The sequence below is a fragment of the Gadus morhua genome, chromosome 2 (assembly GCF_902167405.1).
Source record: "Gadus morhua chromosome 2, gadMor3.0, whole genome shotgun sequence".
Lineage (NCBI taxonomy): Eukaryota > Metazoa > Chordata > Actinopteri > Gadiformes > Gadidae > Gadus > Gadus morhua.
This window is the reverse complement of record NC_044049.1, coordinates 416,707-442,406: the sequence shown is the minus strand read 5'-3', so window position 1 is coordinate 442,406 and position 25,700 is coordinate 416,707. Positions and strand designations below refer to the sequence as shown.

Here is a 25,700-nt window from a genome sequence, read left to right as displayed (position 1 = left end):
CCGGTGTCCCCAGGCCCTGAACCCCCCCAGGCCCTGAACCCCCCCGGTGTCCCCCAGGCCCTGAACCCCCCCAGTGTCCCCAGGCCCTGAACCCCCCCAGTGTCCCCCACGCCCTGAAACCCCCGGTGTCCCCCACGCCCTGAACCCCCCCAGTGTCCCCCAGGCCCTGAACCCCCCCAGGCCCTGAACCCCCCCAGGCCCTGAACCCCCCCAGTGTCCCCCACGCCCTGAACCCCCCCAGTGTCCCCCAGGCCCTGAACCCCCCCAGGCCCTGAACCCCCCCAGTGTCCCCCAGGCCCTGAACCCCCCCAGGCCCTGAACCCCCCCAGTGTCCCCCAGGCCCTGAACCCCCCCAGGCCCTGAACCCCCCCAGGCCCTGAACCCCCCCAGCGCCCTGAACCCCCCCAGCGCCCTGAACCCCCCCAGGCCCTGAACCCCCCCAGGCCCTGAACCCCCCCAGCGCCCTGAACCCCCCCAGCGCCCTGAACCCCCCCAGGCCCTGAACCCCCCCAGCGCCCTGAACCCCCCCAGCGCCCTGAACCCCCCCAGCGCCCTGAACCCCCCCAGGCCCTGAACCCCCCCAGGCCCTGAACCCCCCCAGCGCCCTGAACCCCCCCAGGCCCTGAACCCCCCCAGCGCCCTGAACCCCCCCAGTGTCCCCCACGCCCTGAACCCCCCCAGGCCCTGAACCCCCCCAGCGCCCTGAACCCCCCCGGTGTCCCCAGCGCCCTGAACCCCCCCAGGCCCTGAACCCCCCCAGGCCCTGAACCCCCCCAGTGTCCCCCACGCCCTGAACCCCCCCAGGCCCTGAACCCCCCCAGTGTCCCCCACGCCCTGAACCCCCCCAGTGTCCCCCAGGCCCTGAACCCCCCCAGGCCCTGAACCCCCCCAGCGCCCTGAACCCCCCCAGGCCCTGAACCCCCCCAGGCCCTGAACCCCCCCAGGCCCTGAACCCCCCCAACGCCCTGAACCCCCCCAGGCCCTGAGCCCCCCAGCGCCCTGAACCCCCCCAGTGTCCTGAACCCCCCCAGTGTCCTGAACCCCCCCAGTGTCCCCCACGCCCTGAACCCCCCCAGCGCCCTGAACCCCCCCAGTGTCCTGAACCCCCCCAGTGTCCCCCACGCCCTGAACCCCCCCAGCGCCCTGAACCCCCCCAGGCCCTGAACCCCCCCAGTGTCCTGAACCCCCCCAGTGTCCCCACAGCACCTGAGGTCCGGCCTGAGTGACAGGAGGAGGCGGGGCGGTCTGAGGGGTCCGTGGAACAGAGCTGGAGCTGGTCCATCCCTTTACACCCACGTAGGGCTACGCTAACACAGAGCTACGCTGACACAGAGCTACGCTAACACAGAGCTACGCTAACATAGAGCTACGTAAACATAGCGCTAAGCTTACAAGGAGCTACGTTAACATAGCGCGACGTAAACATAGCGCTAAGCCTACATGGAGCTACGTAAACATAGCGCTAAGCCTACATGGAGCTACGTAAACATAGCGCTATGTTAACATAGAGCTACGTAAACATAGCGCTAAGCCTACATGGAGCTACGTTAACATAGAGCTGCAGACCAGAGCAGAGAGCAGCTGGAGGGAGCAGTGTGGTTATCCTTTCTTCCAGTCCCAAGACACAGTAATTGCTCTCTGCTGGGCTAAATGGGCCAGCAGGTGCACCTCTTGTGGAGAGCTCCACACAAGGCTCTGATTGGTCGGGAGGTCGGGCTGAGGGGGCGGGGCGGGAGGGCTGCTCGTTAGTGGCTGTCAGTGATGTCATACCCGCTGGGGCGACACAGATGTGGAGGATGAGTGTCTGTGGGCGAGCGGGGAGAGATCTCTCTCTCTCTCTCTAATGAAACCATCGACTCACCGAGCCGATGGATTCCTCATCAAAGATAACCGCAGTATAATAATGCTGAGATTGTAAAATATTAGATTATATTTTAAAAGCCTTGAAGATTTTAATAATATGACAAGCAAATAATTTTTTCCATAAAAAGTACTGAACATAATTAAGAACTGAATAATTAATTCCATCCATTCAATTAATGCTGTTGGTTTCCTTGGGTCAAAGGTCGCAGGGGCTCCTGTCTCCCGAGACCCGTCTGCATTATTAAACCCCAGCGGTCACATGATACGGCGTTTTATGGGTATGTTCCATTTTCCACGTTGACCTTCGTCTCCCCCCCCCCCCCCCCCCCCCCTGCCCCCTCCGCCAGCCGCCAGCCCGCTTGTTTACCAGATCAGACGGAGCATCCCCCCCCCCCCATCCATCACCCCGACCGCGGGAGGAATGCTCCGGAGCACAGCTGCAGAGCAGGTTGGGTCTCACCCTCACAGCCTCGTTCTCAGCGCCTCAGCGTTAGACCGCACCCAGAGGCTTTGTGTTGACCGTATCTCCGGGAGGGAGATACACTCAACACGCAGCGTCTGTGTGTTGACCGTGTCTCCTCGAGGGAGGCGAGGTCCTCTCGGTCCAGACCCAACGCGGAAAACAGGAAGGGCGGCCTTTAATGAGGTGCCACCTTCCTGTGTGCGAACTCGATCCCCTCAGCTAAGACAGAAGGCCTTGGATTCCCTCTGTGAGGCCGAGCAGAGTTACGCCGCTCCAGCACATAGCTTGGACCGGCTCCGAGGAATTCACACATTGCACCGGTCACACACTGTGTCCTGCCGCTCAAGGTCACGCTGGGCCCAATCCTTTGGGTGGCTAGGGCCTCCAAGCTCGCATTCAGCAGGCTAGCCTCCAAGCTTGGCTAGCCTGCTGAATGCAAGCTGAGAGGCTAGCCTGGCAGGCTAGCCTCTAAGCTTGCATTTAGCCGGCTAGCCTCTAAGCTTGCATTCAGCCGGCTAGCCTCTTAGCTTGGCTAGCCTGCTGAATGCAAGCTGAGAGGCTAGCCTGGCAGGCTAGCCTCTAAGCTTGCATTTAGCCGGCTAGCCTCTAAGCTTGCATTTAGCCGGCTAGCCTCTAAGCTTGCATTCAGCCGGCTAGCCTCTTAGCTTGGCTAGCCTGCTGAATGCAAGCTTGGAGGCTAGCCTGCTGAATGCAAGCTTCGAGGCTAGCCTGCCAGGCTAGCCTCCAAGCTCGGATTCAGCAGGCTAGCCTCTAAGCTGGTGTACAATGATCAATGATATAAAATCAAATTTTATGTTTCTCATTAAGGATATTACTTTCATTTCCTCTAATGCAGGAAAATAAATGGCTTTGGCAGAAATTGGGGATGTGTTTATTGTGGGAGGTCTCCATCTTATTCTGAATGTGTCTGTCCAGCCGGAGCCCCTCATCTACCACAGGCTTCAAACGGTGTGTGTACATGTACAGTATGTGTGTGTATGACCTAGGGTCACACACACACACATACTGCCACGGCACATCTACTTAGTGCTTACACACCACATTTACACCTACAGGCAGGTCAGGGCCTCACATTCAGCCGGCCCACGGTGCGTGCGTGGTGAACCCACAGGATGAAGTACAGTCCCCAAGCAGAACAGAATCCGTCTGCACTGCTTACAGGTTCACTACGTGGCGCTGCTTAGCGCCAGTCCCTGTGCTAACATGTGTAGTGTGGGACCTACCTGTCAGCGGGCCGGGGCCCATCTGTCATGGGGCCGGGCCTACCTGTCGTGGGGCGGGGCCTATCTGTCAGCGGGGCGGGGCCTACCCAGAGAGGGGCGGGGTCTATCCAGAGGGCTGGAGATTTTAGCTGATATGTAAAACATCAAGAAATATTCAGAAGAGTCGAACAGCTTAAACATTTAATTTCTCACTCAAGTAAAATATTCTGCCAGACATCTTTGGTCATAAAATGAAGAACTTAACAAAGGAAACGATTCGTTCCGCTCGGTTGAACAGACGGAATGGAGCGTTAGGACGGCTTGTTGTTTATCATGCGTCAGAGGCGCCATCTAGTGGCACACACACACACACCCACACCCACACCCACACACACACACACACACAAACACATACACACAATAGTATCTATTTGCAAATATCAGTGACAAGAATTGCAGTAGTAAAATCCAATGAAAACATTCTGTCCCACTGGTCCAGGAGCCACGATGGATGGATGACTGATGGATGGATGAGCCTCACAACGACTCAAACAGCTTCCTCTTGTCCTGGACGGAGAGGCCCTCCTTCAGGCTCTGGGACCCCCCACGGAGAACAGGTTAGATAGCCCACTGGTTAATGACACTCGATTCAATGTAAAGTCAACATTAATAACTTCAGAAAAGCGTGAATAGGTTTATAAACTCAGGCTAAACCTCCCTCTGCCGGAGGATGAGCGGTGGACTGTACCTTTGATCTCTCTCTGATGTGTTGAGTGAACGATTTTTTCCTCCTACAAGCAGAATCACTCTTGGCCACGATGATGTCATCTGGAATAAATAACAAGGGTGAGTCTCTCTCTCTCTCTCTCTCTCTCTCTCTCTCTCTCTCTCTCTCTCTCTCTCTCTCTCTCTCTCTCTCTCTCTCTCTCTCTCTCTCTCTCTCTCTCTCTCTCTCTCTCTCTCTCTCCCTCCCTCTCACCGGCTGCGTGTCCTTGCACCGTGGGCTTTTTGTCCGAGCGGGACCAGAAGCTGGACCTCTGGCTGGTAGCTTGGGGCTTGTTCTGGACGTGGGCTTTGTCCTGCAACACACACACACACACACACACACACACACAGTTGTATATCCTGACGAGTCTTAGGACTGAGGCAGTGATGGGGGTGGATGATGCTGAGGTCTCTCTATCCCCATAGCTCTACGTGGTGTATCTCTATCTCCATAGTTCTACGTGGTTTCTCTATCCCCATAGCTCTACGTGGTGTATCTCTATCCCCATAGCTCTACGTGGTGTATCTCTATCCCCATAGCTCTACGTGGTGTATCTCTATCTCCATAGCTCTACGTGGTTTATCTCTATCCCCATAGCTCTACGTGGTGTCTCCATCCCCATAGCTCTACTACGTGGTGTCTCTATCCCCATAGCTCTACGTGGTGTCTCCATCCCCATAGCTCTACCTGGTTTATCTCTATCTCCATAGCTCTACGTGGTGTATCTCTATCCCCATAGCTCTACGTGGTGGATCTCTATCCCCATAGCTCTACGTGGTGTCTCCATCCCCATAGCTCTACCTGGTTTATCTCTATCTCCATAGCTCTACGTGGTGTATCTCTATCCCCATAGCGCTACGTGGTGTATCTCTATCTCCATAGCTCTACGTGGTGTATCTCTATCCCCATAGCTCTACGTGGTGTATCTCTATCCCCATAGCTCTACGTGGTGTTTCTCTATCCCCATAGCTCTACGTGGTGTATCTCTATCCCCATAGCTCTACGTGGTGTATCTCTATCCCCATAGCTCTACGTGGTTCATCTCTATCCCCATAGCTCTACGTGGTGTCTCTATCCCCATAGCTCTACGTGGTGTATCTCTATCCCCACAGCTCTACGTGGTGTCTCCATCCCCATAGCTCTACCTGGTTTATCTCTATCTCCATAGCTCTACGTGGTGTGTCTCTATCTCCATAGCTCTACGTGGTGTGTCTCTATCTCCATAGCTCTACGTAGTGTCTCTATCCCCATAGCTCTACGTGGTGTGTCTCTATCCCCATAGCTCTACGTGGTGTCTCTATCCCCATAGCTCTACGTGGTTCATCTCTATCCCCATAGCTCTACTACGTGGTGTCTCTATCCCCATAGCTCTACGTGGTGTCTCTATCTCCATAGCTCTACGTGGTGTCTCCATCCCCATAGCTCTACGTGGTGTCTCCATCCCCATAGCGCTACGTGGTGTCTCTATCCCCATAGCTCTACGTGGTGTCTCCATCCCCATAGCGCTACGTGGTGTCTCTATCTCCATAGCTCTACGTGGTGTCTCCATCCCCATAGCTCTACGTGGTGTGTCTCTATCCCCATAGCTCTACGTGTACCGTGAGGGCTGTCTTCAGCTCCACTCTGAGCCTCTGAGCCTCTTGTCTGAGTCGCTGTAGCTCCGCCTCCTGGAGCTGGAGGGATGGCAGTAGTATGACATCATCACACACATCGAGTACACACTTCCTCAGAGAAGGGTTGACCCTCAGCAGGTTTAACGACTTCGGCCCTCAGGTACCTCCTGGTCCCCCGGCCCCTGGCCCTCCTCCTGGTCCCCCGGCCCCTGGCCCTCCTCCTGGTCCCCCGGCCCCTGGCTCTCCTCCTGGTCCCCCGGCCCCTGGCTCTCCTTCCGGGCCCCGGCCCGCCTCTCCCTCTGGAGCTCCTGGACCATCTCGGCGTTCTCCACGCAGCGGTGGGCGTGCTGCAGCGACAGGACCTCCAGCTCCTCGCGCAGAGCCTGGAGCTCCTTCCTGCGGAGCGCGACACCAAGCCCAACGCACGTACACACCACAGGACACACCACACCACCACACCACCACACCACACATTCCATGGAGGATTTGGTCAGTCATTTGATAATGGTTAGCTAATGACATATGACTGTTAGGGATGTATACTGTATTTTGTGTGGTGAAGGAGCGGCTCCTCACTGGTGTTCTGCGTGCAGCCGGGCGAGGTCCCCGCTCTCCAGCAGCTGCTGGGACTGCCGGCTCCTCCTCAGCTCCTCCTGGTGCGTCCTCTTCATCGCCACGATCGCTGATCACCAAACAGGTCAGGGTCTTTGACAGCCTGCCATCCTCCAGGCTACTACAGATGCTACACCAGATGCTAGGTCCGATGCTAGGTCCGATGCTAGGTCAGATTCTCCGTCCAATGCCTCGTCCGATGCTACGTCCGATGCTAGGTCAGATAGTACGTCCGATGCTAGGTCAGATGCTACGTCCGATGATAGGTCCGATGCTACGTCCGATGCTAGGTCAGATGATAGGTCCGATTATAGGTCAGATGCTAGGTCCGATGCTAGGTCCGATGCTAGGTCAGATGCTACAACTTCAAATGCTACGTCTGATGCTACGTCTGATGCTACGTCCGATAATAAGTCAGACGCTAGGTCAGACACTAGGCCAGACAGTTTAGTGGCTTGGTCAGACGCTACCTCCTATGCTAGGTTGGATGCTAGGTCAGACGCTACCTCCTATGCTAGGTTGGATGCTACCTCCTATGATAGGGTGGATGCTAGGTCGGATGCTACCTCCTATGATAGGGTGGATGCTAGGTCGGATGCTCCTTTGTTTACCTGCCATGGTGGCGGCCGTCTCCTCCTCCAGCAGCTCCTCCTTCTCCTTGAGGAGCTCCGCCACCTCCCTGGTGTGCTGCTGCCTCAGGTCCTCCACCAGCCGCCGGTACATCTCCTCCATGGCGCTGATACCCTGGTCACACGAGGCCTTCGGGGAGCAAACACCACAGGGTCCAATGACCGTGTTTGATGGCTGTACAGCTAACCTATTGATGATACTATCTACAGCGTACTGGTTCGTGGATTAAATGGATGAATGCCTCATGATTTATTTACCTTCAGTTTTTCAAAGTCTGCCTGGTACGCCTTCCTCATGGTCGAGGTGTCAGCGCTGTCGCCCACCTGGCCTCCCAGCTCCGCTCCTGCGGTCTGGCCCTCCGTCTCCAGCTCCGCCTGCTGCCCCTCTGCCCTGGAGGAAGGTTCCTCTGGTCCCACGGTCTCCACGCCTGCGTTGGGTTTGCTCGTGTCCGATGGTGATGTGCTGGAGTCAGAAACGGAGGCGGATTTGGAAAAGTAGACCACCAAGTGCTTCATCTCTTCTTCGTGGATGCGCTGCAGCTCCCTGATCTTTTCTTGGAACTGCTTCTCCAGTTTGATGATCCTTGCCCTGTGGTCGTTCTCGATGGTCTGGATGTTCTCCAGAAGCTGGTGGTTGCCGGCCTCTGCGACCGTTCTCTTCTGTTCGAGTTCCTCCAGCTGTGTTCTGAGGACAGTCTTCTCCTGTCGGAGCTGTTCCAGGTCCCGGCTGCATTGTTTCTGCTCCTCAAGAAGAACCGCTTCCTGCTCTTGGCTCAGTGCTCGCCGTCGGTCGTGCTCCACCTTGCGTTGCAGCGTTTCTAGATTGAAATCCAAGTAGAGTCGCTCATAAAGGTAGATCAAGATGGCCTGTTCCCGTACCCATTTAGAGTCTGCAGTGGAAGGAGTGTCCACGTTTTGGTCGACATTGCTCTCACTGCCTGCTTCGATATCGCAGAGCTCTTTGCAGAGTTCCCGTAAGGTTTGAGCCCTTCTTTGGAGCTGGGATACGAGTCTAGCCTCCACTTGTTGTTCTTTGTCCTTGTTGATGGACTCGCTAGCCTCTTCTCTGCCTCCGTCTTCTGGATCTCCCAGCTCTTCATGAGCACCAAACTCTGGCGGCCAAACATCTGCCAAGCTTGTTTTAGTTAATAAGGTTGGATCAGGACACTTTTCCTGGGCTTGCCTGCAAGTTCCATATTTCCCCTGCAATTTAAAAGCTGTGTATATAACCTCTGCCTCAGCACACACTCTGCCAATGGCACAGTTCAGAGACTCGCTGCTGTTTAGTTCCTCCTTTAAATCTATTCTCTGAGATGTCAAGCGTTTTAATCTTTGCACAACATCTCCAACATGGGTACTTGGCTCCAGTTGTAAGAGGGCAATGCCTTCTCTCTTCTGTAGGGCAAGAATCATCTTTTCTACCAGTAGTGCCTCGTTCATCAACAGTCTGCCAGGGCTCCCTTCCAGGACGTCTGAAGCAGTGTCACTGAGGATGACCATCTCATCCCCTGTTGATATCTCATTCCTGTTGATCCTACTCTCTTCTCTGATGGAGTAGTACGACTCCTGCTGTTGTTCTTCTGCGTTCTGCTCCCCCTGCTGGAGGCAGGCCACCACGGTGGAGAGTTGTTTCTCCAGCTCTGTGGCGTCGATTCTGTTGTGGCCGTCTTTGAGATTGTGATGCAGAGCGAACAGTGTCTGCCTCGCTGCCTCCACCGCCGCCAGCGCAGCCCTGAAGGTGTGGACCAGTAGCCTGGACCGCTGCTCCGTCTGCTGGGCGAAGCGCTGGTTCTGCTTGGCCTGTTTGTGGAGCAGCAGGCTCAGGTGCTGCGCGGTGGCTTTGCTCTGAGTGAGCTGAGAGCAGAGGTGAGGGTCCTGGCACGTCGTATGACTCTGGTGGTCCTCCAGTCTTTGGGTAATGTTCCTGAGCTTCTCCTCCGTGACATAGAGCTTGGTCTCAAGGACCTGGATCACAGCCATGAACCTGTCCTGGTCCTCTTCGTTTGTGACAAAGTACTGGAACGAGGGGTCGATCGAACGAGACCGGCTTCTGGCGTGTTCTTCATCGGGTGGATCGATGTTCTGCTGGTTGACCTCTATGCCGGTTAGACTGGTGGACGTCAGGCTGTTGGACCGAACCTTAGGAAGGCCGTTGCTCATATCGAGAGGGGCTTCGTCCTTCTGCCTTTGGTCATACTTCACCGATATCACAGACTGGTCCTGCTCAGGAGAAGCACATGAGCTTACCTTCAGCACCTCGCTGAGTTTAACTTCGGTCTCTTCCAGACTGTTCCCCAGAACCTCCATCTTCAATAAGACCTCACTGAGATCCTGCTCCTTGCGGTCCAGAAGCCTCTCGTAACCTTCTCGTATCTCCTGCAGCTCTCCCTCCCGCTCCTCCACCTTCCCTTGGGCCAGCTGCAGGTCCTCGCTCACCCGCTCAAAGGAGTGCTCTAGGTTGTAGTAGTCCGTCTCCTCTGTCTTCAGGCGCTTCTGCAACCTGTCCACCTCTGCGTCCACCTCCCCCAGCTGGTTCTCCAGCTCTTGGCAGTGGCATCTGAGCTGCTCTCTTTCGTCCTGTAGTGTCTGTACGGCAGCCACCGTGCACGCCAGCTCCTCCTGGAGCTGCTGTTGAGCCTCTTGGATGTCCCTGGTCCAGGAGGGGCCTTTACTCAGACTCTGCACCTGCTGCTCTGCTCTGGCCAGTTTCTCCTGGAGGTCCAGGGAGAGACGCTCTGCCTGGTCCAGGCCTGAGGCCAGCCTCCTGCGCTCCCGGTCCTGACTCTCCTGCAGGAGCACCAGGTGCTTCTGCAGGCGGACCTCCTTCTGGGCCTGTGCCTCCTCGTTGGAGCGCAGGCGAAGCGTCGCCTCGCGGAGCCGCTCCCTCAGGCGGTCGGCCTCCGCCTGGACGGCCTGGTGGCCCTGTGCCTCCTGCTGTGCCTCCTGCTGCGCCTCCTGCTGCAGCTTCAGCAGGGACCTCTCCGCCTCTCTCCTCTGGTCTTCACTCTGCTGCAGCTGGGACTGCAGAGATGTGATCTGACGCTCCCACTCTTCTCTGCGGTCTTGAGGGTACTGCTGTTCCTGAGGGTGCTGTCGGTCCTGAGAGGGCCGGCGGTCCTGAGAGGGCCGGCGGTCCTGAGAGGGCCGGCGGTCCTTCCCCAGCTGGACGCACGCGGGAGCGGCGGCGTCGCCGGTGAGCTGCAGCTGGGACTGCTGCGCCCACAGCTCCACCCTCCTGCGGAGCTCCGCCTCTTTGCCCTCCTCTTGGCTCGGCCTGTGATCCGCCAGCTCGTGGCCGAGGTCGTGGTTAATCCTCTGCAGCCGGTGGAAAGCAGTCGCTTGCGACGGTGAACTTGAAGCTCCGTTCTAAAAGAAGACATTTTGCAACTCATGAAGGGAAATATTTCAAACAATTTTGTATTTCGCTTTTTTACTAAATTTAAATGCATGCATGTAGCCTGCTAGGGCAGGCGTAGTCACACATCAGCCTTAAGGTTAATATAATTATTATTACATGTATTATAAATTAATCTGAAGTCTGATGACGTTCCTCTGTGTGATGCGTCGTACCTGAACCTCCCCTGCTAGGAGGTACTGCCTCTCTCGCTCCAGCTGATCCTGCAGGTTCTTGTTCAGCTGCTGCAGACGGGTCAGCTCCCGCTGGGTTTGGTCCAGCTGTGAGCCGGCCAGGGAGCGTCCACGGTGAATCAGTTAATCAGTACAGAGGAGCAAAAAGGACTGAAACAGTAAAAACAGATCGTTGGCCGAGACTCATAGACCACACCTCTTCCAGAAGCTGTCCAGTTTTCGTCTCAGTCGTCGGTTTCTCCTTCTCTTGTGGGGTGCCACGGGCGTAGCTGACGGGGGCCGAGGGCTCCACCTGCGGCCCTCCCTGCCCCGCCTCCCCCCCCTCGGCCTCTCCCCCCTCGGCCTCCCCCCCCTCAGCCTCTGCTGGCGGAGGCTCCGGCGGTCCAGTGTTTCCGTCCCCTTCTGACCCCGGAGGCCTCCCCACACCACCGCAGGGATCCGCTGCCCCTGAGGGGTAGATGATACAGAGAGGAGCCACAGAGGATGATGAACTGGAGAAGGACTCCTGAATAACAGATCAGAACACTACACCCTGATAGGTACCATCCCTCCTGACGGCGCGTTCACCCTCTCACCTGGATCAGAGGGTGTGGCGACGGGCGGCCGCCGGTGACACACGGCCGGCTCTTCCTGCGGCTCCTCCTCCTCCTCTGGCTCCTCCTCCTCCTCTGGCTCCTCCTCCTCCTCCTCTGGCTCCTCCTCCTCCTCCTCTGGCTCCTCCTCTTCCTCCAGGTAGGGCAGCCCACTGGGGACCGGGGAGGAGGAGGGGGCCGACGAGCTGCCAGAGGACGAGGAGGAGGAGACGGCGGGGGAGGGAGACTCCGACAGCAGGGCGGCCCCGTCTGCAGCCTCCGCCGCCTGCTCCTGCGCCTCCTCCTGAGGCTGCTGGGACGTGGCCTCAGAGGGGTCACATGACCGGCGGCGGGCCTCAGGGGGGTCACATGACGCGCGCCGGGCCCGTCTGCCGCCGTCTTGCCCCGAGGACTTTGTAGAAACGCTGAATTGTAACGAGACACAGAGCGGTGGTGAGGGACGCCCGCTGGCCGGCCGTCGCCCTCCCTGGAGCCGGCCTCGTCGGCTCGGCCCTCAGTGGACTGTAACCTCCCGGTCCGGCTGTTAGGAGACGCTGGGTGAGGGACAGCCCAAAACCCAAGCACCCGGCGTGCCGGATCACTGGGACTACGGACGTGTGTTTTGTTGTTAGTACCGCCTCTGTTTCCGTGTGTTTCTGCCTTTCCTTCGTTAAATGCTCACCCTGCTTGGCACCAAGGGGGGAGGCATTAGGAATTCCCAGCATGCAATGGTGCTGCGTGCAGTATTTAGTGTGAATAGCTTGAGCCTTGAATTAACTGCCATAGACGACTTCTGTGGACGGGTCGGACCGACCTCAGGGGCCTATCGATCACTGAGGGGCTGGCCCAGTGCTCCCTGACGGCTCTCCAGAGGCAGGGCCTTCCTAACCCCGGCCGTTCACTAGGAGACGGTCCATTTTATAAGGCGAACTGAGATAAAGAATACCACACACACATTTGATCAGATACATAAATCCTGAAGAGCAGGCCTTACCCCTTGACCTCTCGGTTAAGGTCAGGCCTCGTGTTGGTCAGCACCGCCTGGACCCAGTTCTGCCTGGTCCCGAAGGTCAGAGCACACAGCGTGTGAACTCCATCTCTGGTCTGAGAACACGCACACGCTGGCATATCAGCTGGGTAACATGACGGGGTATCAGCAGTGACTATTACAGCCAGGATAATCCGTATCCGTTGAGCCATCACAGTGTGTGTCACTCACATGGACCTGGAAGCCGTAGTTCTTGTGAGCGGGGTACTCTGTGATGTCATAGCAGGTAGACAGGTCCATCTCCCCGTCCGCCTCCAACGACTGAAACACACCAGCAGGGGGCGCCCAGTACCGGGGATCAGACCCTGACCTCTGACCTCTGACCTCTGACCTCCTGATGGGAGGGGCTGGGTCCTAGGCTACAGACAGGGACACAAACCTCTTCAGCCGCGGGGTCCCGGTAGAAGCTGAGGGTCTGGTGGTCCAGCACAAACCAGTGTCTCTGCCACTGCAAGGGGAGATCAGAGTCAGTGGGAGCACTGGGATTCCCTTCATCAGACTCAGATAGCTGACTTCTGTTAGCATTAAAGAGGAGAGCGCATCAAGGAGGGTCCCCCATCCTATCATCTGTTCATCCATTCATCTATTCTTCCTTCATCCATCCATAGATTCACCTGTCCCTTTGAGTCCTGGCGCATCATCCATCCTTTCTTGCGGTCGGCTGCTTCAGCCTGCAGGGAACAAACTGATATTTAGCGCAATATTCTATTATGTTCTTCCTCCAGAACAACAGTGGCTGTTGATGACCAGCAGGGGGCAGAACGATCAGGACCGGGTCCTCTGCGGGAGAGGAGCTCAGAACGAGCGGCCAAACTCCGCAATGATAACAGGGGCGTAGCCATCACTTCAGAAGCGAGGGGGACAAGTTGTTCAGAGGTCTATTGAGTGATTTATCATCTTCTTGCATTCAGTTGCACCTCTCCTTAGTGGCTACATAACCACAAACAGCACAGCACCAGGGGACCGACTTTAGTTCTTTAATATTATATACTATCAAAATCTAAAGTCAAAATCTAAAGCTGCCAAACTCTGGTTGAGTTGACACAGAATGACCCTCGAGCATCTACAGGGTAAGTAGCCAGATATTTAAGTGCCAAATGACAACACTGAACAAGAAAAGCTCTGTAAAACACCATTCCTGTTTCAAATTATCAGCACCAAAATGGAATGGAAGTGACAAGGTAACAAGGTAATAAGCCACATAATCTAATGTAATGGCAAGAAGTGACAAGTGAAAGTGACAACAATAAACATATCGACATGAAGATGTAGCTATTTTACATTTCCTGTCGTCAACTATGACAAAACAGATTTGCAATCAAGACTAAGACCAGTGGCGGTTGGTGTTCAAAAATGTTGGTGGGGCACAGTAATAGACAGGGGGTCAGGGGGTCTGAAAATAGTGCCCATTTTTGGTGAGTCTCAATGTCTACTTCAAATGCAGTTAGAAATATGGGACAGTTGCTTCATTTTGTTTATATGCTACAGGCCGAAAGACTAAATGAATATGTAACTTACTTGCTCCACTGACTAATGGTATGACCTATACCTGCTTTCTTTAAAACACAAATAATGCAGTAGTCAAATAATATCTACAAATAAATAATAAACAAAAAGTCTCTTTGAAATTAAATATAAACTACATATTTAAACATCCATGTCAGCATTTACCTTTTGAACTAAGGGAATCTAAGGCTACAGGCTCTCCTGATTAACTATATTATAAAATAATATTTTCGGTTCTAGATTTCTTTTAGACCCAAGTAGAAAAAATACTATAATAAAAATGAAATAATGGTTACATTAAATAAAAAGTAATAAAGTTTCGATGTTGATTATCCACTACAGTTAAATAACTGTGAAGTTAACATTTGTGGCCCTTCTTTGGACCTTGGGTGACGTCTGGCCACATTTGTTATTCATTTATTAGACTATATGTATTTTTCGAACATAGCATGGACTGCAAGGTGCATTCCATTTTCCATGAAAGCAATACTGGGTGCTCCCAGACATGGTGTTATCACATGTCAGTCATGGTCTAGTCACAAATATGTGCAAAACAACCGTGAGCACAAGTTCTCACGGTTGTTGTGCTTACCTTAGAATAATTTAAGTAAAAAAGTATTTTGCAGTAAAACAGCTCTTAAGAGTATAATTTATCCAAAAAGTTACTCAAGGAAATGTAACAGAGTAATTGTCACTAGTTACTATCACCTCTGCACCTAGCAAGCGATTTAACATAGGTAACAGTTAACAATAGTTAACTAGCTTAACTTGATATATTGACATCTATTAGTCAGTCATCATTTAGTTAAACAACATGCAACAGCATTACTCAACTTAGAAGGTTTTTTTGGAGAAAACAAGGTAAAGTTTTTTTCCTCTTGGCTGCTGGTTTGCTGAACATGCTTGAAACAGATCTGAATCAACGTCTCTGTGATTGAAATTACAACACGATAGCGGCGTTTTCCACCTTGCTCCGCCTGCTCATGGTGCGTTCAAAGGTGGCTCGGAAAAACGTGTTTCCACGTGTTAAAAATGATTTGAATGGTTGTAATGGCTGTAAAAAAGTGTGGGGGACAGAGGGCACTGATACAAGTCCCCCGCTTACCCCGCGTCCGCTACGCCCATCTGACCAAAGCGATGCTTGGGTTACCAAGACATCTTGATTCAAATCCCTGAGAAAGTTACTAGTTGTTTAAGGATATTCTTTATCCAGGTATCCTCACAAAGTTTTAATTTGAACAATTCCCAGGTATCCTACCCTTGTTTGGTTATGATGGTGCGGCTGACGAACATCACTGGACGGAGGGCAGGAGTCCATCCCTCCCAGCTGATCGGCCTCGCTGCGGGAGACACTGCCCACCTGAGCCCTGAAAGAACCACAGAGACATCATGAGCCCTGAGAGAACCACAGAGACATCGTGAGCCCTGAGAGAACCAGAGAGACACCATGAGCCCTGAGAGAACCACAGAGACACCATGAGCCCTGAGAGAACCACAGAGACATCATGAGCCCTGAGAGAACCAGAGAGACATCTTGAGCCCTGAGGGAACCACAGAGACGGTCTGCTTCGTCAGACGGAGACCACTGCCCACACCCGCCTCGTAGCGCGTTACATAATGGGTCTGAAGCGGAGCTCACCCGGGGGTCGAGGAGGGGGGTCCACGTCTGACTCGGGAGTTGGGCATGACGCGTGCAGACGGGGGTTCTGAAAACACAACCGGACGTTGCTCATGGGTCACGGCTCTATTCGGGATCAAGTTGTTTCATTTTTTATGAGTTCTGTGTCTTCTTTCTATACTGTTGCGTTGTCACAGTGTATGAGCATCGACTAATGAATGACTTCTAGAGTACAGTAGAGCAGAATAAGGTTAAGGCTAGAATGTAAACATAAGTCATAGTAATACCGTACAAAACAATCACCAAATAAATGTATCGCACACGCTCACGTGTAAATGTGACTGAAAACATAAGACAAGACGACCGAGTGGACCCGAGTGTCCTACCGTCCCTTGCGGCTCCCTGGTCCAGCCGGCTCAGCGAGCGGTAGCTCCTGAGCGGACCTGCGGAAGGCGGCGGGAGGGACGGGGCGCTGCGGCTGCTGCACCCCGCCGGGTTGGCCCCTCGGCCCTCGGCTCTCCGGCCCCGGCCGCTCAGCGCGCTACTGGGCTTGGAGCTGCCGGTACCGCTGCTGGAAGCGATGGAGGCAGTGTGTGTGGTGGTTCCCACGTTCCCGCTGCTGCCCCCTGAACTGGTGCTCCTGCTGCTCTCACGACCACCAGACCCGCTGTTCCTCCGAGCGCTAACTCCACCAGCCGGGTTACCTTCACCCTCTCCTGCGGGCGCGTCTCGGTCCTATGCCGGAGCAGAAAGAGGAGGAGGGGGGGGGGGGAGGGGTTGAGAAGGGAATCCACACACGCAAACACAAACACACACACACGCGCGCGCACACACACACACACACACACACACACACACACACACACACACACACACACACACACACACACACACACACACACACACACACACACACACACACCACACCACACACACGCACACACAGAGCAGACAACATGAAACAGCTATACTGCCCAGTGTTAAATGGTGCGTAAAGCTTAAACACCTCTCCTTACCAAACGTCTTCTGAGGCACTCGTTGTCCAACCTTAGAGAGTATCTTTTAATCCCTGGGATCTTTTAATTTGCTTAAGTGCCATGCATCAAACACACGCACGCACGCACACACACACACACACACACACACACACACACACACACACACACACACACACACACACACACACACACACACACACACACACACACACACACACACACGGGCGCGCGCACACAGCCAAAGCTTAATCACAGATGAGTCGAGTCAATTCCAATCTGCGAGAGCGAGGCGTGATCTCCCCAATGCGGAGCCTTCGACATTCACATAAATCTGGACTGGACCGCATGGCGGAGGATCAATGAGCCGAGGCCGGAGCGGTGTCAGGACTCTGGGTCAGGTCTCAGTGAGTCCTGATCCTGATACAGAGTCCTGACTCAGAGTCCTGACTCAGAGTTGACCCAGACTCCTGACTCCGAGTCCTGACTCAGCAGCATCAACGTTCTCCTGTCTCATAACCAGCTGTCTGCTTAACTATTGTGCATTGGGGTAACCGTGTATGTACTGCACTTGTACCGTGTGGGCATCATTTAAGCAGATGACACGTTGAAACAAAAACAGTATCAGCTGCTGATTGACAACTCACCCGTTTCTTAGGGGTCGGTTTGGTGGCCGGTGCCTCATGGCCTCTGCTTCAGCGGAACAGAATCAATCAATCATATCAGCCAGCAGGTGAAATGTTCTCAATGTTACAAGAAGAAAAACAGAATAGACTAGAAATGGAATCCCGCTTTTCCGAAGTACATGCTGTTGCTAATGAAATTATTTATGTATTAAGTATCATGTATTAAAAAGATAATTGCCCATTTGTGTCATTGACTAATTAATTCAATTTTCCAAATCTAAATTATTATGAACGTTATGTTTACATGACATACACATTGAGACCATAGCCTGGTGGTGTTGAGTTTAGGACCAATCAGGGACGTGGATACCAGCCTATAGCCTAGTATTATATACAGGATCAAATCAAACACAAGAGTCTTACTCTGAAGAGCATTCAGCCATAAACGTACTTACATTAGTTTCTTCGACATTGCTCCAAACCATTCCTGTTGTAGTCCATGGAGTTTCGTCCCGGAGTGTTCTTCACATGAAGCGCGTTGTGATCCTAGCAACAGGAGAGGAACATACCATAATAACAAGGCGTGTGTGTTGGTGTCTGCGCACACACGGACCCCTAATCCAACAGAGGAGTTGACACAATCCATTAGTTTGGGGGATTAGGAGAAACAGCTTTAGCGAGGGAGACGAGTTAATGAACCTGACAGACTCTTCTGTCTGGAAACATGCAGACTGTGCCCAGCAGAAGGTGTTCAGTCCCACTGGAACAAGGTTCTAGTTTTACCTCAAGAACATGCTTTCATTTCAGTAAGGGTTGGTCTCTAACCAGCTATTCACTGCTCTACTTTATAATAGGACAGGATACTATTATGACACAACTTGTAAATAATTTAGGCATCCATAGTGAATAAATTGTTGCAGATAAATATGATATATTTCAGTATAAATCATTTTGTAAGCCTCTTGCAGTTATTTTGTAGGCCTACCTTGGTTAACTATTGAAGAGTATTTTTCTTCTTCCTTTTACAGGTATGTTATGATTTAATTTAAGATTGATTGAGTTAGATTAAGGTCATATCAATGTTATTATGCATATTCATTGGCAGTCTAAATTGGTCCAATATATTGTCTTAAACATGGTTAATAATTAAACCAACGATGTGCTTACAATTGTCATTAAAGATTAAGCGTAATCTTCGGTACATAAACGTATGGCTCTTCTGGGAGATCATACGATTGAGCTGGTATGGCGATTGACCTCACATCCCCATCCCGCAATAAAACAGCAGAGCAGAAATACCCTATTCTGCAGCGTGGTCCATGCTGGTATTTACCGAGTGTCTCTGGCGCCACCTGGCGTCCAGACGGGGCTCCTCTCCTCCCATTGGTCCGCCGTCACGTGACGCCACAGCTGATTTCCCTGTAGTGTTTTGCTTCTGGTGTCCATGAATCTGTTTGGGCCATTTCTCACTGCTCCACTTCGTCCTGGTGCTCAGCAGTCCCCGTTTAACACCCTCTGGAATAGCGATAATGGCACATGGATCACAATTAAATGTCCTCGAAATCAACAACTCTCCAATCAACGTTGAGCACGATAAGAAAAGACGCCAGTTTGTGATCAGACTGAATGGTAAGTTCAACAACACGTCGGGGAGCTAGCTGGCTACATGTAGCCTGGTGGTCCAGCCCGGGGGAACGACCGACCGCCCGCGGACAGCCTCAACTGCGGGGCTTCAATCCCCGGGGTTTGGAGCTGCCGCTGGTGAAGCGCTGCAGGTCGGGGTGTGATGATGCCGTTAGCCCGAAGCACCACTCAACCCGCTCCACCCGGTCCGTCGGGCCCACTAAGTGGATCCATTCCCCACCGGTGGATGGGATCCACTCCCACCCAGTGGATGCACTCCTACCCTGCCCCTCGTCCATCGTCCATCGTGGGGTCCTAGACCTTTGGTATCGCTCATTTGAGGAACGGGGTCATCGGGTTCCAGAAGAACCAGTCCTTTATACAGCGTGTGATCCGTGCTTCCGTTACATTTGGCATTCTTAGAGGAATCTTCCTCAGTGTGGTGTTTGATCAACATTGTTCCGTGATTGCGTCAAAGCATTTTTTTGACATCCTACCCGGTGGCTTGGGCTGATGATGAACGTGTGTGAACGGATGAGGCGACCACTTGTTGACGCTCCGTGTCTGTGTTCAGGGTCCCACGACCGCGCCGTGCTGCTGTACGAGTACGTGGGGAAGAAGACGGTGGACCTGCAGCACACGGAGGTCCCCGACGCGTACCGAGGCCGCGGCATCGCCAAGCACCTGGCGAAGGTAGCGGGCCTGGGGGGCGGGGAGCCCGAAATTCAACCCACCGTCTTGCAGACGGTCCTTTTGAACGTAGTATTGAATCGAGTATTGAAATTTCAAATTGAGCATTGACTTTCGATTCACTTTTCTAACCAAGCAGTAAAACAGATTTCATGCATGCCATGTGTTTTTATGTAGCGATCTTACAGCTTGCATTTCTGACAAGATATAACGCGTCTGACCAATCGCCAGCATCACAAAATCAGCGTTAATGATGAAGGTTTTAAGTTTGCCTCCGAAACTTCAGATTGACGCGTTCAACCCGTGTGCTCTGTTATCACGTGGATGCTGGGTTCATGTCCTGTTGTTTCTGCCGCCTGTAGGCCGCCATGGACTTCGTGGTGGAGGAGGACCTGAAGGCTCACCTGACCTGCTGGTACATCCAGAAGTACGTCAAGGAGAACCCACAGCCACGCTACTTTGAGCACATCTACCAGTGAGCTGGTGGAGGAGGAGGGGGGGTGGTGGAGGAGGGGTTACTCTGGGTGGAGGAGGAGGACCAGAGCACACCCCCCGCATGGACGGAGAGAGGGAGAGAACGAGAGAGACACCTTCTCCTCATACTTTGGGGGGGGGTGGATGTCCACATCACAGGGTCTTCAAGCCCCTGGTTAACGAGACATTATGTAACCTAATGAACACCGAGGGGCTTCGGCAGCCCGTATCGAGGAGCCGATCTGCGGGCCTCCGGCAGGGACGGCTGGGAGATGAGTGAGTGATTCACTCGCCATGACTCACCAGAACACAAGCAGCCGACGGAGCTACTCTTCCCCAGCCAGGAGGAGCCTCTTCAGGGTACAGGCCAGCGGCAGCACCTGCATGTCTTTGTTTGTTGAGTCCTCTTGACCCAGGAGTGGAGAAGGTCAACACGAGGGGAACTCTGTTCTAGGTTGTGACGCTTCGAGGTTAGCTAGCCTCACGCTACTGCTTTTTATTTAGCGTTTATCTTTCACCCTGAAGCTTTGTCGTGACATGGGATACTTTAGTCAGTCAAACTGAAGGGTTCGATCAGTGCTACGCGTGGAGAAGTGAAAATATATTTCTGATCTGGGTTTTTCTGTGTTTAGGATAAGATAGGCTCGTTTAGTTTCAAGGTCGTATGATTCTCCAAAGGGCATGTGGGGTTGGGTTGACGAAGGCTATTTTTCAGATCCTGTTTTTTTTAGGGCAGAATATATCCATCATGTGCGACTTTTTTTTTGTTGCTGTTTTTGTGTTATTTTTTATTATTCTTCCGTCACTCTGTCAAAACAACTTGTGAACTTCAGAACCAAAGAGCTCAAACTAATATCCACCATCCATCCTTGGAGAACCAAAGATGGATCAACCTGTCTCAGCAGAGAGACGTAGACACGTAGAGATAGACTGGCTCTCCCACTGTGCTGTGCAATAATAGATCATATAGAAGCTAACCCCCCCCCACCGTCACTGGAGCCCCGTGCTTTAGGGATACACAGTTTGTCACTTTTCATTTCCATGATTCAGTTGTTCTTCAGTGTTCCCTGAGGTGATGGTCTCGTTGAGGGTTCTGTGGGCGTAAGCTGAGACCTCACTCAGGAATAGGTTTGTTATTTACCTGGAGGCCGTTTGAGTCGTCCTCATTCTGAAGCACTAAGCCCTGAGAGACTACAAACCAGGTCAATAGTTACACTTGATCTACACCTGGGACCTCCTCCTCTCCTCTCCTCTGGGACCAACAACTCCGGGACCTCCTCCTCCTCCTCCTCTCCTCTGGGACCAACACCTCCTCCTCCTCCTCCTCCTACTCCTCCTCACTCCTCCTCACTCCTCCTCCTCCTCCTCCACTCTAAACAAACCTTCAGGTGAATCTGCACAGGAAGTGAAAGGTGTTCTGCTGACTGACACTGGGGGCCACACAGGGCGATTAGTGCTAGGCCTTTCTGCTATTTTCTGTTCTTTTTTAAGCTACTTCTATGTAATTATTGTATAGTTACATGAACTGACCCTACAGAAAAAGTAGGGTCAGTTACATGAACTGACCCTACTTTTTCATTGTTTGTTTGTTTGTTAATAAATAGTTGAACACGTGTCCGGGCGGTGTTGACCTCCAGCCACAGGATTCAAACCGCTTCACGTTCTCAGATCACGCTTACTATAACCAATGAGGAACCGGTGTAAATACTTGTTTTTAAGACCGAACATAATTCATAGAACACTTTGTTGCTGTGAGTTCTACTCCCAACTTTATGGGGGGGTTCTCTGTCACTGGATACTGGCTGGCGGCCAGTTTTTTGGGGTCGCTTCAAAACAACGGTGGTTACCTTCAACCTAAACCATTGCAATCATCTTATCCAAACCATCAATTATTATTGTTTTTATTTTTCCATAAATAAAAGTTATACTTGTGTGCAAATGTTATTTTGACAATAGCCTGGCGTGTATTGGACGTAGCAGACAGGCCTGAGACATACCAGTCCTCCCAGTGGTTATAATGGTGCCTTCATGTAGCCTATTCATGAATCAACTGAGCTGAAGACCAGTGAAGACCTCCATTGGAGACATGCATTATTCAGAGTTCACAGGTTGATAAAAACTCCTTATATGAAACCCATACATCCAATTACCGGTTTTGTTTTTACTCAATGATGATGATGTAATTTTGAAGATTTGACGGCTTAGTTGTGCAAATGTCAAAATGTTCCGAAACATATTTAGTTTTAGCTAACCACCTATTGACCAATAGACGGAACGTTTCCATCACGCGTTGCAACCCGAGACCCCTCTCAGACTGCCAGACAGCGCTTGTGGGAAAGTCGATCTGTCAAAGCATCTGCAAACATCTGTCGGTTTGGATTTACAATTAATGATTTGTTATTTCCCAACGGTGTTCCCAAGTGTGTCAGTTCGATCTATCTTTATATTTTTGAGTCGGTTGTTGTCGTGTCTTTTTGAAAATTGTAATACAGTTCGTCGACAAAGTCGTTGGGTTGTATAAAGTATGAAGTTATGTAATGATGTTAATTTATAGTCTGACCTCTCTAACATGATATTGTAACTACGTCATATTACGCCGCGTAAAATCAACGATGGGATTTGTAGTTCCCAGTGGTGCACATCCCATTACCCCGGCGCCTCCCGACACCTCAATACCCACAACCCCCAGCTCCATGAAACGTCAGCCGCAGTCAGCGTTGCATCTCCAACATGGCGTCGCTGGGAAGGAGGCGCGCTGTCCCAGTAAACAGGGAGAGGTCAGTCCGCTAAACCTTACCTTTGCACGGTTGTCCGTTACCGGGACTTCTTGTTCCCGCTGCGGTCCACGCAACCCGTACCCCCTCCGCGCACGGAGCCTCGGGTTCTAAACCGAACGGCTCCTCGCGTTGCTGAGCGGGGCGCGATCGCATCGGTAGCTAAGGTTAGCGGCTAACAGCTAGCCTGAATGTTATCGGGCGCCTGGCTCCTCAGGTGATGCGTTGACCCGCGGGGGTCCGGATACGGTCCTCAGGGGTTGTCTGGAGGAGGGCAGGAGGCCCCAGACACGTGCTGCTCCACGTTATCGATCTGCTCCGAGAGAGCCGATCAGCAGAACTCCTGATCACTGACTCCTTTGGGAGCTTGAAGGCTATCGTTAGCTCAGAACGACTTAGGACCAACCTTGTGTTTCCTCCTGCTACGGGGACCGACCCCCCTTGGGCTGAAGGTGCAACGTGTCCCCCTCCATCAACCCCGGGTGCAGCTCGCTGCGGGGGTCTGACGGCGGGGGGGACGCTGGTCAGCCCGATGCCCTTTCAGAGTGGCTTTCCTTTGGGTCAACTTTCCTTGAAGGCCTCTTAATGACAAGGAGCGCATAACCAGTCGATTTCAAAATATACGATCTAGGTAGTCGTGATATGACGGCCTGATTGAGATTGTCACGGAGCAACAGTCCCGCCTGCCCTTGGCCCGCGGTGGAATGTCATGACTAAAGTAGTGGATGAAGTTATGCAGTTGGAGAGGTCTAGTTGTCCTGTCATTTCTGATCGTGTTTTTCCCGTCCTCTGAAATACGATTATAAGTATTGATGGTGATTTAATCTGGTAATGGATTTTTATCTCTTGATAATGGAGACATTCAAACGCTGTTCTGTCAAACCAGTTTATCGCAGGGATCTCACTCGTGCAGTGAGGGTTGTGTGTTAAATGGAGATCGATGTTCACGTTAGCAGGTCTTTTGGGGTGAAACTTAACGTCCTGATTTTGATGGCTCCATGCTAGGAGATGTGTCCCATTTAACGCTTAAAAGCATTCTGTAATGCGGGTCACGGTGGGTGAGTGTGCGAACTGAATGTTGGCTGACCTGATGTTGGCATGACAACGTGACCCTCCTGTGGTGTGACCTCTGCCCTCCTGTGTTCAACCCAGGGGAGTGATGGCGGCCACCGACTGCTACATCGTGCACGAGATCTACAACGGGGAGAACGCCCAGGACCAGTTTGAGTTCGAGCTGGAGCAGGCGCTAGAGGCGCAGTACAAGTACATCGTCATCGAGCCCACGCGCATCGGCGACGAGACCGCCCGCTGGATCGCCGTGGGCAACTGCCTCCACAAGACGGCGGTGCTGTCGGGCACGGCCTGCCTGCTGACGCCGCTGTCCCTCCCCCCGGAGTACTCCCGCTACGTGGCGCTGCCCGCCGGCGCCCTGAGCGTGGCGTGCTCCGCCCTCTACGGCATCTCGTGGCAGTTCGACCCCTGCTGCAAGTACCAGGTGGAGTACGACGGCCAAAGACTCTCGCGGCTGCCGCTGCACACGCTCACCTCGTCCACGCCGGTGGTGCTGGTCCGGCGCGACGACGTGCACAGAAAGAGACTCCACAACACGATAGCGCTGGCCGCCCTGGCCTACTGCGCCAAGAAGATCTACGAACTCTACGCCGTATGAGCCCGCCACGCCCGGCTCAGCCAACCACAGCTGGAGAGGAGGAGTTTAAAACATAACAAAATAAATCTGAATATCAATTTGAATTGAACCCCCAGAAGTTAGGAACAGAGGCCGGTTCTAGGGTACCATGACACCCGGTCACCGGGGTAACGAGGTATCAGGGTACCCGGTACCAGGCCAGGGAGCTCTGCCTGTTGGCTGCTTCCATGTTGAACTTGAAACAATCACGGGACGGAGTTAAACCAGAAGGACCCCCCCCCAATGTCCCCCGCCTGTAAATGACGACCTCCGCCCCTTGACCCCTGACCTCCCAGTACCGGAGTCTGAAGTCTTTTGGACAGAAAGTGTTGCAGTTCGAACCGGACCGAGTGTTTTGAGTAGTACCGTCATGCTCTGCCCCCCCCCCCCCCCCCCATGTAGTTTACCGTGTCCCTTTTATTTTTGCTTTTTTTCATTAAAGAGATTCTACAGTGTCTCCTGGACAGAGTAACACGTATGTTATTTCATGTGTAAATGTGTTTTACGTACATCTGCATGATTTATGACCACCACACAGTGGACTTGAGCGGGGAACACAGCTGTAGTTATCTTCTAGGTGTTGTTAAAAAAAGATCTACAAGATCTCATGCAACGATTCCGAACACCTTGGAATAAGGGGTCTGGGTTTCAATGATTCAGAATTCCTACAACCAACAAAATGACGGTGGTTTCAACGTTTATCAAAATGTATGTAGAGTATTAAGTGGAACAGAGCAGGTGGACCTAATGTTCTGATTATGTAATTAAGTGAAGGTGTCATCACCGTGAAATGGCAGTGTGTGATTGTCTTCAGTTCTTTAACGATACAATTTCGAGTTCCTTCGGGATTTATTATTTTCCGCTCTTATTTTGAAAGAGGGGCCGTGGATGATACGGTGGTCTCCACTCAAGCCTCCAACGCTCCTTGCTCTGGTGAGAAACGGGTGAACGCGTCTACATAACCTCCTTAAGGTAGAAAGTTAGAAAAATTTACTTTAGTGACTTGTTTGGCCGTCACCACTCTAAAATAATATCTGTTTCGGGCATTGGTATGCCGCGGTCAATAACTTGTCGTGTAGACCTACACAGTTGCAATTTGAATAATGAATGTTGGATTCTACAGTGAAAGCAATAAATTCAGAGATTAAATAAATATATATTTTCAGTCATTTGTTGCTAGAAATGATCCTTACCTTTGTGGTCCTTGTTACTGGAATCATTTAAATGCCTTCGGTTTTGTTGGTTATACAACCAACAAAATAATGTTTTTCTATGGATTATTTTTGAGGGACAACCAGACCAATGCTATAATAAATAAGTGCAAGCAAAA

General features: G+C 52.5%; 3 protein-coding genes across 3 annotated transcripts; 2 read left to right on the top strand and 1 right to left on the bottom strand.

Annotated features, from left to right (window-relative positions):
* Nucleotides 1–4,086: 4,086 nt before the first annotated feature.
* LOC115532347 (trichohyalin) lies at nt 4,087–18,506 on the bottom strand. The gene is made up of 18 exons (XM_030342075.1): nt 18,456–18,506; nt 15,888–16,236; nt 15,523–15,589; nt 15,142–15,250; nt 12,992–13,048; nt 12,757–12,825; nt 12,549–12,638; nt 12,324–12,433; nt 11,504–11,754; nt 11,184–11,262; nt 10,954–11,086; nt 10,740–10,844; nt 7,428–10,535; nt 7,152–7,299; nt 6,505–6,610; nt 6,137–6,324; nt 5,879–5,988; nt 4,087–4,143 (listed from the first exon to the last, which is right to left on the bottom strand). Exons 1-18 carry the CDS (start codon nt 18,504–18,506, stop codon nt 4,087–4,089), a joined length of 5,187 nt encoding a protein of 1,728 aa, XP_030197935.1.
* A 30-nt stretch (nt 18,507–18,536) lies between these two features.
* natd1 (protein NATD1) lies at nt 18,537–21,853 on the top strand. The gene is made up of 3 exons (XM_030341384.1): nt 18,537–18,751; nt 19,320–19,438; nt 19,798–21,853. Exons 1-3 carry the CDS (start codon nt 18,652–18,654, stop codon nt 19,912–19,914), a joined length of 336 nt encoding a protein of 111 aa, XP_030197244.1. The 5' UTR covers nt 18,537–18,651; the 3' UTR covers nt 19,915–21,853.
* Nucleotides 21,854–22,551: 698 nt separating this feature from the next.
* On the top strand, nt 22,552–25,525 carry tmem11 (transmembrane protein 11). The gene is made up of 2 exons (XM_030341198.1): nt 22,552–22,686; nt 23,836–25,525. The coding sequence occupies exons 1-2, from the start codon at nt 22,640–22,642 to the stop codon at nt 24,350–24,352; spliced, it is 564 nt and encodes a 187-aa protein (XP_030197058.1). The 5' UTR covers nt 22,552–22,639; the 3' UTR covers nt 24,353–25,525.
* The last annotated feature ends 175 nt before the right edge of the window (nt 25,526–25,700 follow it).

Excerpts from the sequence above, each read along its gene's own strand:
- LOC115532347 (XM_030342075.1), bottom strand. The coding sequence starts at position 18,506 with ATGGGAGGAGAGGAGCCCCGTCTGGACGCCAGGTGGCGCCAGAGACAC. Across the intron at positions 12,826-12,991 it reads GCCAGGACTCAAAGGGACAG|TGGCAGAGACACTGGTTTGT; the intron begins GTGAATCTATGG and ends CTCCCCTTGCAG. Across the intron at positions 6,611-7,151 it reads GACGGCCGCCACCATGGCAG|CGATCGTGGCGATGAAGAGG; the intron begins GTAAACAAAGGA and ends TTTGGTGATCAG.
- natd1 (XM_030341384.1), top strand. The coding sequence starts at position 18,652 with ATGGCACATGGATCACAATTAAATGTCCTCGAAATCAACAACTCTCCA. Across the intron at positions 18,752-19,319 it reads GTTTGTGATCAGACTGAATG|GGTCCCACGACCGCGCCGTG; the intron begins GTAAGTTCAACA and ends GTCTGTGTTCAG. Across the intron at positions 19,439-19,797 it reads TCGCCAAGCACCTGGCGAAG|GCCGCCATGGACTTCGTGGT; the intron begins GTAGCGGGCCTG and ends TGCCGCCTGTAG.
- tmem11 (XM_030341198.1), top strand. The coding sequence starts at position 22,640 with ATGGCGTCGCTGGGAAGGAGGCGCGCTGTCCCAGTAAACAGGGAGAG. Across the intron at positions 22,687-23,835 it reads GTCCCAGTAAACAGGGAGAG|GGGAGTGATGGCGGCCACCG; the intron begins GTCAGTCCGCTA and ends TGTTCAACCCAG.